The sequence below is a fragment of the Esox lucius genome, chromosome 13 (genome assembly GCF_011004845.1).
Source record: "Esox lucius isolate fEsoLuc1 chromosome 13, fEsoLuc1.pri, whole genome shotgun sequence".
Taxonomy (NCBI): domain Eukaryota; kingdom Metazoa; phylum Chordata; class Actinopteri; order Esociformes; family Esocidae; genus Esox; species Esox lucius.
The window spans coordinates 5,362,596-5,376,195 of record NC_047581.1 but is presented as its reverse complement, the minus strand read 5'-3'; the positions used below and the strand labels follow the sequence as shown (position 1 = coordinate 5,376,195).

Sequence of the window (13,600 nt, the reverse complement as noted above, 5' to 3'; positions counted from 1 at the left end):
TTCCAGCATGACAACGGCCCGAAACACACAGCCAGGGCAACTAAGGAGTGGCTCCGTTAGAAGCATCTCAAGGTCTTGGAGTGGCCTAGTCAGTATCCAGACCTGAACCCAATAGAAAATCTTTGGAGGGAGCTGAAAGTCTGTATTGCCCAGCGACAGCCCCGAAACCTGAAGGATCTGGAGAAGTTCTGTATGGTGGAGTGGGCAAAAATCCCTGCTGCAGTGTGTGCAAACCTGGTCAAGAACTACAGGAAACGTATGATCCCTGTAATTGCAAACAAAGGTTTCTGTACCAAATATTGAGTTCTGCTTTTCTAAAGTATCAAATAGTTATGTCATGCAATAAAATGCAAATTAATTACTTAAAAATCATACAATGTGATTTTCTGGATTTTGTTTTAGATTCCGTCACTCACAGTTGAGTACTTATGATAAAAATTAGACTTCTACATGCTTTGTAAGTGGGAAAACCTGCAAAATCGTCAGCGTATTAAATACTTGTTCTCCCCATTGTACATACATACAGCACATAATTAGCATGTAATGCTTGGCCATGAATCTATACAGAATATATACACTACAATTCTATGTTACTGGGAAAATGTGAAGATTTACTCTCACATGAGACGATACAATCAACAGGTGGTTACAGCCAATCACGGTTTACAAATGTAATTAAGTAATGCTCAGAGAACCCCTTTATAGAAACCTGCACTTTTACTGCAGTTTCCCAACTGAAAAAAAACATTGGGATATTGCACATTTCAGTACATTCAATCAAATGATTACACTACGATATATGTGCAGATAAGCTTTGTAACATGGCCATTTATGGCGGATTCTATGACACTATGGGATTACTCACGTGTGTTTTCAGACAGGCATCCAAATGCAAAATACTTTAAAGTTACTTAATACAGATCTCCACCGATATAACAACACCACTGCTCTGTGACTTTTATAAAATATTGATTTAACGCAAATGAAATTGGTCTCTGCCTCCCATAGAGGCAATGAATAAACACCATGGAATTGATGTCTGTAAATCTTCTTTTCTTCATGTGAGCCAGTCACATGATTTTACTTCTTCCCTTCATTATCTGTAGAAGCAGACATCATAAATACTGAGGGTTGATATCATTACTTCACAGACAATACATTTCACAATGTAGGGAACTGAAGGAAGCTTGCTACCTTACATCATTATTCAGTGCTGTTATTTTTACCTTGCCAAAAACGATAAAAAATAAGCCTGTATTAGAAAGAGTGTGAACTGGCCAACCAGGTGGGCATACCAACACCTGCTAGCACAAAAGCTTTACCCTTCAAAAGAAAGACAAGAGATATAGCTACACCTAATGTACTACTTATTTATTACCCCCGCCTTACCAGGTATGTTGACTGAAAAAACAACCATTGACCTGGGGAGCAATCACAGCCATTATACTGATTTGTTTATAATGACACATTCCCTTTTTCGTCTTACCAGTTCCAGGATTTAATCAAAGAAACCTTTTTTTTTTTTTATACTTCCAAGACAAGCATTGTTTACCTTGGAATAGACTGTACTGCCCAGACATGAGAGGATAGCTCATTCCAAGATGTGTATGGTGATGAGTGTGAAGGTGCTTGGCAAAGGGAACAAGGTTCCTCGCCCGGTCTGTCTCTCTTTCTGCCTCAGGGGATCCTTTCTCACCAGGCTAGTGAGGAAAAAAATGATTGTTTTTTTATTTTACTTAATCTCTGTATTGTATGTTTCACACTAATGCCATCAATCCATCAGGATGTCACAGATCATGTGTGAAATAGGGATAGTTTCTCAAAGATGCTAATTTCAATTTCCTCTGTCATCCAACCATTAACTGTTTTTTATGTTCATTTCATGGATTCCCGGTTGCTTTGCATTTTCTACCTTAATTCTGCTAAGTTGATGGATACTTACCGCAGGGGATTTACCATGGTATGGCAGATTATGGTGCTGCAGAAGCTCAAGGGCAGTGGAATCACTAGCTGGCTTGCTGCTCACACCACGGTTGTTCTGAGATAAATGGGACTCCTCTCTGCCTGCCGTTTTCCCGTAGAGGGGATAGTGAAAACCTAACATTGTACAGTACAAAACATTGAGGGAAAGAAAACTCAGAACACTAATTCACAATTTCCTAAATAGAACAAAAGCAATCTCTCTACCGTAGCACAAACTATGAATCAAACAGGTTAAATTGCCGTAATATCAAACTAATAAACACATAACGATGAATTAAAAGGAAACAGACAAATAATAGTTATTGCAGAAGTAATCCATAATTCTCAAACCAGAAACACTTACCTGGGTAGTTTTGCACAAGGGTGGGTGACATGACCCTGTAAGAGTTGTTGTTAGGGTCACACATCTGTAGGAATTGGTAGGAATGCTGGTATGGAATGAAAGATTGCTGTTGGGGGTTCATCGGTGGTGATACAGCCACCCTGGCGCTTTGTGAGTCCTCCGACATGACGCCCATTGGCAACTCCTCTAGCCTATCATAGTCCTCTGTGTCCGATATGGGGGCATCCTGGGTCGCTGCCTTTTTGAGCTCCATCTTTGTCACTGGCTCATAGGGAATCTCCCACTCCTTAGATGTGTCAGCATTTAACTCCTCTGAGCTCTGGCTAAGATCTTCAGTTTGCTGCTCCACATATTTGGATTGATTCAGGCGTGGCCAGGGTTGGACTTCTGCATGCTAAATCGATGAGGAAAAGTTTTGTTTGTGATGTGTTTGTCTTAATAATTGAATACCAGTAATCCCAGCTTGTGAATTGAAAATGAATTCCACCAAATGCATATTTAATACTAATGTTAACTTTCTTTTTACACCAACTTTCACATTTTCTTTCCTTGCTTGAATAACATTTTTAAATTGACAGCTTAAGTTGGAGTATGCCCATTAGTAAACTTGGAGGTGTCCAATAAAAAATGACTTATATCCCTCATCTGTCTTCTTGAAAACAAAAGTATATCTACGGTACCACATAAACAGCCTTTACCCGGAATAAAGGTTTACATACTGCAACAATCTGATACAATGACCTTCACAATAGTCTTATGTAGCAACATCAAAAATAGCTAAAGACAGATTGAAAAACTTACATTTGAAAATGACACATTTGAGTCCAGATCTGTCTGATTATTTGGATTCATGGATGATTTCATTTCATCACTGTCTTTGACAAGGCCCTGGTTTTCCTTCACATTGATGACCATCGGCTTCCCTTGTGATTGTGTGTTAAGAGTCTGTGATCGCTCATCCATTTCTACAAACGAGAGCCCAGGTTTGGCACAGCACGTTTTAACTGAGTCTGTCCCCTTAGATAATACAGCTGTCGGGGTTATCATGTGTTTTATCTCGTCTGGCTCTCGGTTGGCTTGACCTCCTCTCTGCTTGCTGATTTGCTGCTGTTCACAGCACTTGGATGCCATTAAGAGTTTCTGATCCAAATAAAGGCCGCGGGCATATTGGCCATAGTACAAGGACTGAGCTAGAGCAGTTTGAGTTTGTGTCATCGCCATCTGAAGCTGGGACTGTGAACTCGAGTTGATGAAATCAGCCTTCTTTGAATCAATGAATTCTGGGGCATTTCTCTCATCACTGCATTCCTTCATATCCTCCCTTTTGCATTTACTGTCTTGAGGAGTAGAGTTCTTATGACCACCAGTTGCGTTTGACTGGCCGGTCTGCATGTAATTTTGAAGATAGTAAGGGTCATATCCGTGGTAGAAAGGAGACTGTGGGTCTTTGACTGACCCTGGAGCTGTAGCAGTCTTAGAACTAGGATTGTTGTTTGTGTTTATCTCAGTAAGCGAAATGGACCTTGGGCTTTTGGACCTTGTGTCTGAACGACATTCCGACCCCCCATCATCACCTGCATCGGATATGTCTGAATAGGCAGGGCTGTTCGTCTTAGTGGTAGTGCCATCTCCACTTCCAAGGGAGCCACAGTCTAGTCTTAAAGAGCTACCTATGGAAGGACTAGGAGCATTGTCAGTGAACGTGTACACTTTGTCCGCCTCGGCTCTGATGCTGGCCATTCGACTCTCTTGAGACTCTATCAGACCATTCATCCCATCTTGTTTGCTCAAGTGTTCTTTCAAAAGGCTTCCGGTTTGTTCTTTTCCCGCCAGCTTCCCCTCATCCATCTTCAGCAGAGTGCCATCGCCATCTGAGGTCCTTGTATCTTTATGGCGTTTGTTTTTTAATCTCCGTTTCTCTTTTTTCCTGGTCTCCTTGCAAGTGACAATAGTGGCTTTCACCAGACTTGGCTCTATCATGATATTCAACTTTGGTTTGATGGGTTTAAGTGAGAGGTTCTTTGTTGCTGTGACACCAACAGCTGCTGATGGGGAAGACTGCTGGGTAGAGGTCTCTGTTGCGTTGCTGGAAGAAAACACAGTGTTCGGAATTGCAATCAACTTTGGAGGAGCAGGACCAGGAGCTATAGGCCTGTTGGTTCTGGATTTAGACGAACACTTCTCTGATTTCCCATTGGCCTTCTTTCCTTTATCACTTGCTCCCTTCTTATCGATCAAACCCTCTGCTTCGAGCTTAGGCATCTCCACAGAAGAGTTCCTATCAGTAACAAGGCAATTCTCCAAAACCACAGTCATGTTTGAGATGATTGGCAAGTTACTCAAATCATCAATGAGTCCATCTTTGATCAAGGAATTCCTCCTCATTTTTGATGTCGCTGTAGGACTATGGTCACTATTGAGCATTAACCGTCTGTTCTTTAGAGACCCAATTGTAGAAACCTTATAAAGAGAACTGGGCTTCTTTGACGAGTTATTTGTCATTTCAGAGCAGTCAAATGTCAGGCTACTGAGGGACTCTTCACAGTCAGACAGTCTGTCCTCACTCTCAGCCTCAAATTCAGGCTTTGGGTCTATGTCTAAGTGTGCATGTGTCTGGTGGTAACGGAGCCCATTGATATGCTTGTATTTCTTGTTACAGTTTGGATGAGGACAGTCTATTAATATAGGAGAAGTGCATGCCGGATCCATAAAGGTAGGATCTGACTTTCCCTGTGGCGTGGAAGGAGCACTCCGAGACTTGGCACGGATCCTTTTCCCGTTTCCAATCTTCATGTCCTCTGCGACTAAAGTCAAATCCAGATCAGCCAGTGGTTTGTTTTTTCTCTTCCCAGATGGGAGGGAGTTTGGCTTGATTTCCTCCACTGTGAAGAAGGGGGGAGTTCGGCAGTTATTGATCAGATTGAGACTCCCCCTTCGGCCCTTGCTGTGAATGCCCCCGCCACGGCTTTTATGTGGCAGCCCACGGACCTTGGTAAGAGCGGGGTCAACACAGGGTTGATCCGGAATGGCCAGTCGCATTCTTTTACCACGACCGCGGCTACCGGGCAGATCAGAGTCACTGGAAGGTGACTCACAAAATCTAGAAAAATAAATATGTATATATATATATATATATACAGTATTAGTAAATCAGACAGGTTTCTATAACTACTCATTATTCTGTAATTTCAATGGTAACTTTATGGAAGATGTACAGATGCTAACACCTTTCTTGAAAACAGCTAAATAGCCCAGTCATACTGAAATATTATTTGAAATGTTTCAATACTCTACAACAAATGCTTCAATTACCTCGGGGGTGCCCAGTCATGCTTGGTACAGTCTAAAAGGGTCCCCACATATGTTCTTTTCCTCCATGTTACATTGACTACAAGCACACCTAAAATACAATCAGCCAAAATAAGAGCAGGTTACATTAAATAAATGTTACAATAATGTGAACTATGCTGTGAATAGAATTGTTGTGCAACAGACAACCATGATGGTATTTCATCAGATTAAATTAAATTGGAAACATACAGCATGTGTTGACTTTTGAAACTGGCTGAATTAAGTATTAAGGTCTTTTTTTACACAAATAATGGAAGCCCCATTTCATACCAGTCCCCTGATTTCTTAAAAACCTTTGGGAATATCAAATATCTATTGCACATTCATATTTCACTGGCAAATGTTTTTAAAATGCTTTTACAGGGGTTTTGTATGAAAACACATCATGCCTTTATCTTGAAATGTATCTTAAAGAAAATGGCCATGCAAACTAGTCTCAATGCTGTCCAATTTTCTTGAAAGTAAAAGCTGTACACCGCAGACACAAAAGACTTTGTTGCTGTGACAATTTTAATGGGCTCTGCAATTGCGTTTATACATGCATTCATCAAAAGCTAGCTCTCAGTCGGGGGGATGTTAAGATGGTGGTCTGCAATTAGCATTTGCTTAATCAATATGCACTTGGTGTCTCTGCAGCCCTCGCACGCTAAAAAAGGTGGTTCCGTCTTACTACGAAGGTCCCATGGCATATCTTTCTAATATGATGGCAGAAACCTTTTCCTTCAAATCCAAATTTTACTAAAATAATAGGTGTCTTCAGAAAATGTAAAATAAAAGTGAAAACACATCTGATGAATTCCCTCATGGACGGTTGCATCAGCAGAGATCATGTAATTAAAAACAGCCTTGAATACAAAAGCCTCCTCTACCTCACAAATCACTTTAACCCAGTGAGTTGGCAGAAGACAAAATTCAGTTTCATAAGTGACACTCTATTCCTCAAGCGAGCCAGCTGTGTGGCTTTCTTTTGGTGGAGTAGATTAAGCCGAGCCTCAGTTTCCGGCTTCCATATATACACTGTTGTGTTTACATATCTCTGTGGCTTAGGCCTACATTCGATCTCATCGTAATTAATAACTCTGACTAATAATATTATTAATACTTTGGCAGAATAAGCTGCCGTATGCCCAAAGCGGAAAGTTTTGTACAGCCTTTAATTTATGGTCAGTGCTGTACATGTTGAACCGTTGGCTGGGAAGATGAACTGTAAGTGAATTGGGGCAATGGGATTCTCACCTTCGTCAGTCTCATGCCAAACAATTCCTTCAAGGTTGACACTAGTGCCTGGCTGACAAGGCCCCAGGCAACACGAGTCTGTGTCTGGACCTCCGTCATGAGTGTTGGTTCCTATGGATCTGGTCCTGACCAGCAGCTGCTTTGAGATGGATGGAGTGAAGGGGGCATTGGACATTGGGCCTTCTGTAACGGGTGGCGGGGGTGCAGGCGCTGTGAACATTGAGTCAACCTACAGGAAGGAGGATTAATAATATCAACTCTGACTTTTTAACTTTCAAACGGGCTCTTAGTCATCAGAGGAATGGTAATATAAATAGGTAAGTGGTGTTTTATGAAAAATAGTAATTATAATACATTACATTTGAAAAGCGTGGATTTGTAATTTCCTCATGACTGGTAATTTAAAAATATATATAAGAATCTATCCATGGACAATTCCCCCTCTCTAAAAATTTGACATTCCCTGAATAACAATGTTGTACACATTGTAGAAGACAATTCTGTGCAAAGAACATCGGCCATGACCTGTGCATGACCTGAAAAAGAAAGCAGCAATTCTGTTGCTGAGTTATAACTGTAAAAAGGATGGCATTCATTCCCTGTTGCTATGTATGCAGTGCTGAACACAGTTGTACTTCTGGGGAAACGTGGGTATGTGTGTTTCACGTAAATGTACACACTTTACACTATTGGAAAAGAGATATCACCACTAGTGTTATACGTGCCTGATTACATGTTTATAATGGGACAAAACAAGACTGGTAAATGCACGCTGATTTGACTGTAAGGTGCGATGCCACAGTCCTCCAGTACACTCCTTTCTTTAGACAATCACTCCAACAAAAACAAATCTCAGCCACTGACCACAATGATGACTTAACAGCATCTACAGTTTTGTTATAAAGAATCACTTGTACTCATAACAGCAAACCCAAGAGGTAATTGTTAGAGGTAGGTATGTGACATTTTAATAAACAGCACGGTGAGGGGCTGATAGCCAAGATCGGGGGGGAAAGATGGCTACCATTCACACACACCACTTCCCCTGCTGCTGAGTAAAAAGCACTGACTACTGATGCTCTCATGAAGAAAGATAGTCATCCTCCCTTTTAACAAATCAGATTAAACCAGTTTAAACCAAAACAACCTCATGTGCAGGATAGGACATAGGGTTTTCTCTTTTAAGCTATTCAACATCAATCAAATAAGAAGACAGCTATAAACGATACTAAGTATCACAAAAAGAAATGCTGGCCAAGAGAATATTTTCCATTAGCTTTCACATTAACCATGCATTATAGATGCCATCAAAATATGAAAACAATAAATGATCACATATAAAAACTTCCCTTCCTTACACTGTGGAGTTTTATAGTTCTACTTCTAAAAAATAGATGACATGCTTATAAAAAGCACAACTATTTAAGGTAGCACCTGATTAGGTTGATTCCACAGTCTTATACCAAACTGATCTGTGTTTTGTTTCCTTGTGTGAATTGATAGCCTGGCATTTGTCACAGAATGGCCTACCATTAAAAACTATGCACAAAGCTCAGTGGCTGCAGCCTTGCTCGTGTGCTCAGAATAATATTAAGATATCTTGTAATTTAACAACAGTGGCAGTGTTTTTGTTGTCACATCACAATGCATCTATTCGCGTGTCGTTCATAGACTAACCAATATTTGGGGGGGATGTTCTGGCCTGAGACCTAGGAACTGCATTCTTGGACTGCTGTGTGTATTCCGTGCACATAAAAGACGACTATAATGTATCTATATTAGGCTGCCAGCTTAGTGATGCATAAAACCTCTGCCAATAGGTAATAATCCCATAATAAATGTGTGCGTGTGGTGGTGGTGGTGGTGGTGGGTGTGTGTGTGTGTGGGGGGGGGGGGGGGGGGGGGGTCTGATGCCACAGCAATTAAGCTGTTAAGATGGTAATCTGTATGTGTTTTAAAACGTGCGCTAAGCTTACCTTATCCGTTCTCTGTTTCTTTGCCGGTGTGCCAGTGTCGTCATTGTTTCTCACAACAATAGCGCAACCCTTTATTCCACAATCCAAAGCGTTTTTAGTAATGTCTTCCATTCCGCTCGCTGCACAATGACACGGATTCTCTTGCCTTCCGAGAGTGCAGAAATGGTCCGGTATTGAATTGAAGATGGGACTTCTTTGCCCGTCATATTTTTCTTTCCTCGTTCTGACAGCATCCCTCTCCCTTTTCCAAACCCTGATTTGATTTTTCCCCTTTTTTTCCCCTTTGCCTTTGGCGCATGAAACGGTTACATCACTAGTGTTTGGGTTGCTGACCGCCTGGCCCAGTGTTGAATTCATTTCAAATGCCTCTCTGGGGCGTCCTTGAGCTTCCATTCGTTTAGCTACGCATATCTCAGCTATACCACACAGCGTGAAGACCGACGGTTCGGAATCCTTAGAAGTTTTGCGCCTAATGATTCTAGCTTTCCTCGAATCCTCGCTGAATTGTTCCTGGATTTGAACGGAGGGAATTCTTAGTCCCTGTGATAAAACGGGTGTGTTTGAACAAGCGGACAGCTCCTCACAATCCGTCATCGCCCAATTTGTCCCCTTTTAAACACCTCTTCATCTACGGTCTTTGTCCGTCGCTTCCCAAATAAGCATTCGAGTCAATTATCAAATTGCCAACCGCAATCATCCTTTCTTTACCAGTCGAACAGTACGTGTCAGACTACCTATTCATTGTGAACTTGACTGACATGAATTGTGACAGAAAAACGATGATATCCCCTGACTTCACACAGGAAGGAATATATTAAAACAAACCTATAGGCCTACTGCGTGCCTTTTATCTTGTATGAAGTGTCGGTGTGCATTTGAATCCGTTTTGTAAATATATACTGTAAGTCTCTTTTGTAAAACAAACAAAAGTAACCATCAGTTCTGTATAAACATGGTATATAATTTTGAGAGAGAATTGCTTTTAATTAATGTATCCCCGCTGGGATATCAAACCCGGGTCCCCATGACCTAGTCCAAAACCAAGTGTTCTGGTTGTACTGAGATTTTTTTCTTTTGTAACTTCAGCAAAGGGGCAAGTAAAATAAAGACAATCTAACGGAAGTCCAATTTGAGCAATTAAATCAAAGTAGCCTGTTTAGCGGGACAACAGTAGGAGTTAAAAGAGATATTTGCAAATTCAGCATGACTGCTGAACAGTGCTGTACTCAGCTCCAGCTGACAGGAAAGTGCCTCTTATAAAGGGTCAACACACCTGTGCCTGGATGTAATAGGACTCCATGCAAGATGCTGACAGACTTCTACAATTCTTTTCTCATTATCTTATTCTCATTTCTCAGAGTATGACCCAACAGGGTATAAAAACTTCCAGGATATCTGTCCCCACATCTATGTTATTTTATGTTAACCGATTAAAAAAAAAAAGTTAACAAAAAAAAGATTTCAGCCACAATTTTATTATATCCAATTGTATGGCCCTGTCTCATTCCAACAAGGCTCAATGCATTTAGGGAGTTTATTCTTTCAGCAAGCTTATTCTTCCACTCCAAGCCGCTCCCTGACCAATGCTATCCAATTTGCATATTGAGGCATCTCAAGTTTTTACTGATGTCAATGCAATACATTATCAACTGTAAGTCACTCCATATGTTAGTGTCTGCTGTATTTCTTAAAGGTCAAATATATTTGGCGAGTATTCGTTTTTTGGACTATTTATTTTTATTTTTTTCTTCCCTTACAATTATGTGAGGCCAATTCTCTATCACGGCCCTTCCTCAGCCTAACACTCCACAGCTGGGGCAGGAGTCTTCTCACCAAGCTCTTCTGCTCAACCAGGACGTTTTCACTTACACACACACACACACTGGAGGATAAACAAATTCCCCAACAAACTTTAAACCTCACAAGCACACAACCTACTAGAAAGGATAGAGACAAGACATCTCAGTCGGACAATCACTTACAGTATGCTGGACTGTTAGTATACCGTGACCAATATTTCAACTCTTGGCCACAATGATGCAACATTACTAGGTAGCATTGCTCCTGGGATTTGACAAGGCCTGTAACTGGGTGTCATGCATGTCGCAACACCCAGTCCTCCATTACACCCAATGTCCTCCATTCCACCCATTCCATTCAATTTGAAGAGTAATTAAAATCTAATTCTTTATTTCCTTTATTGAAAATAATAAAATAAAACAAATCCTGCATATTACTGAATTTAATATACTCCAATTCTGGTAACATCTCCCTGGTGTGCCTTGTGGCACTGTAAATGTAAATAATTTAGCAGACTCTTGAAAGGGGCATTTCACCATAGCACAGCTACAGTACTTAAAATACAAATTACTAATGTAAGCAATGATACATCTGCCATAAAAAATGAAAATGTTCCTCAACAAAATGTAGAATTGAGAACATTTTGCAGTATAATCTAGATCTCAGTAGTTTCTGTAGATTTAGAAGCTATGGAGACTTGATATCTGTAGACAGAAATCATTATGTAAAACATATAGATACTTTTTAACAGTGGCGAACAATAACATTTGGAGCTAGGCCCTCAGTAGCGGAAAAAGGTCTGACATCATACATATAGATGGAGAACTCATGCCTCAGAGCATGACTTGATACCTTTCTTTTGCAGATCTCGGCTGTGGCTCAGAAGGAGCAAACGTAGGCTATAAAACGGTTCCAAAAATCGATAGCAGGAACCACTTCAGAAGAAAGTACGATTGTTTCGTTTCAAAGAAACATTTGCCAAAACAGTCACTCAAATAGTGCCGGATTAATTAAACCACACAACTTCTCACATTGTTTCAAGACCACGGAGAGTATATGCTGTCAGAGAGATAAAAGTTGCACTGTATTCGATGTCCAGCATACAATATAAAATGCACCACAACATGAAATGTATTGTACCCAGTACTTCCTATTCATTACCTTTGTTTTTACCACACAACCAGTAATCTAAAATTGAAATAATATTTTACACATTTTATTCCAAATGATAGGAATGAGATAGCAACACAAAGCAAGCTGTAGATGAAAACAAGTTCTACTTCGTAACATTGCCGTGCCTGGTCTATGGGCACATCGGAGCCGGATGCGACTAGACCGATGCAGCGTGAGGGGAGGGAATCTTGCCCACCGAGGCCGTCCCCTCCTCCTACCCGATGGCAGAATGAGGGGGGCCAGAAAGTCCCTCCGTTCAAGAGGTGTCGTACCTGACATTTTGGGGGGGGGGGGGGGGTGTCCCTCGGATGCTTCCCCACCCTGTGTACGTTTGGTGGGGAGCTCCTCTGTGTTGGTAAATAAAGCTGTGTGTACACGTTATTTATCAGTGAGTGAGCCTTCATTGCAGACGTCTGTTGCATGCCTGGGTAGGTTTGATGAGCGGTCTTCCTGCCCTCAGTCTCTGACTGGGGGTGGTGGTCTCAGACTCCATGAGTCTGTGGCTCCCCCTACTGCCGCCGCCAGGGTGGCTGGTGTGTGTGGGAGCCTAGGCAGGGTTCTGTTGTGCGAGTAGGAATTTTCTGCTTGCCCCACAAAGATATCAGGCCAGTTGTGCTTGAATGTGCCGCCTGCTGGAGCTTCTATCTCCATGGTTAGGGAGATGGAGAGCTCGGCCCAGGTGGCGCATGCATCCTCCTCTCCCTTTCGGGTTGGCCCCGCCTTGGGCTGGCTTTTTTTACGGGTTGGCCCAAGAAAACGGGAGGCATGAGGCTGATTCTCGACCAGTGCGTTTTGAACAAATGTGTGTCAAAGAGGCCATTTCGCATGTTCACGGCGAATTGTCTCTTGGAGTGCGTGGACCCCGGGGATTTTTGCGTCAGCATCGATTTGAAGGACGCTTACTTCCATGTCCCAATCCTACCTATTACTGTTACTTTTTAACTTTTAACTGCACTGTCGGGAGTAGGAAAACCAAGCATTTCATTGCCTATCAGAACCATTTGGTTCTGGCGCACTCGTCGGAACAGGCCCGGATTCACACATTCAGGTTGGTGACTCAGCTCAATCACTTGGGTTTCGCAGGGAACTGGAAAGAGAGTGCTCCTCAGCCCAGTTAACAGCTGTTTTTTCTGGGGCTCCAGTTATCCACAGTGTCTATGAGGGCATGCGTGTACGAGGCGTGGAGTGAGGCAGCACTGCGGGCCCTGGACCATGTCCGGCCGTTGCATACGGTGTCAGTGTTCTCGGTCATGTCGCTACAGGGCTTGATGTCATCAGGCCACGCGGTGGTTCCGTTGGGACTGCTGCGCATGCGGGACCTACAGCACTGGTTTGCACATCTCCAGTTGGATCCTGTGTGTCACCGGTTGATCAAGGTCCCGAGCTCTCTGGAGTCAGGCCGCAGTCTGCTATGTGAGGTTCCCATGGGCAGAGTGTCGGTTTGGGTCCAGGTCTTTATGGACGCGTCCCTGACGGGCTGGGGCAGGACGTGCCGGTCGTAATCAGCATGAGGGGTGTGGTCTCCGTCGTTGCGCCACATCAACTGGCTGGAGTTGGACACGATCAGGTGCATGCTGCTGCATTTCGTGCCGACCCTGCGGGGTCGGGACATGTTGGTATGGTCAGACAATCGTACAGCATTTGCGGACGTAAACAGGCAGGGCGGGGTCAGGTCTCTATGCCTCCACCTGTTGGCGGTGCAGATCTGGGAATGGGCGCAGGGGCACCTCAGGTCTCT

At 42.5% G+C, this 13,600-nt stretch overlaps 1 protein-coding gene across 1 annotated transcript; it reads right to left on the bottom strand.

Annotated features, from left to right (window-relative positions):
* Positions 1 to 479: 479 nt before the first annotated feature.
* znf608 (zinc finger protein 608) lies at positions 480 to 9,614 on the bottom strand. Its single transcript, XM_010896017.3, has 8 exons — positions 8,890 to 9,614; positions 6,914 to 7,142; positions 5,639 to 5,726; positions 3,128 to 5,426; positions 2,327 to 2,720; positions 1,943 to 2,097; positions 1,553 to 1,700; positions 480 to 1,100 (listed from the first exon to the last, which is right to left on the bottom strand). Exons 1-8 carry the CDS (start codon positions 9,481 to 9,483, stop codon positions 1,081 to 1,083), a joined length of 3,927 nt encoding a protein of 1,308 aa, XP_010894319.2. The 5' UTR covers positions 9,484 to 9,614; the 3' UTR covers positions 480 to 1,080.
* Positions 9,615 to 13,600: the final 3,986 nt, after the last annotated feature.

Coding starts and splice junctions, on each gene's coding strand:
- znf608 (XM_010896017.3), bottom strand. CDS start 9,483: ATGACGGATTGTGAGGAGCTGTCCGCTTGTTCAAACACACCCGTTTTA. Junction 7,143..8,889: donor AGAAACAGAGAACGGATAAG/GTAAGCTTAGCG, acceptor TCCTTCCTGTAG/GTTGACTCAATGTTCACAGC. Junction 5,427..5,638: donor CATGACTGGGCACCCCCGAG/GTAATTGAAGCA, acceptor TTATTTTTCTAG/ATTTTGTGAGTCACCTTCCA.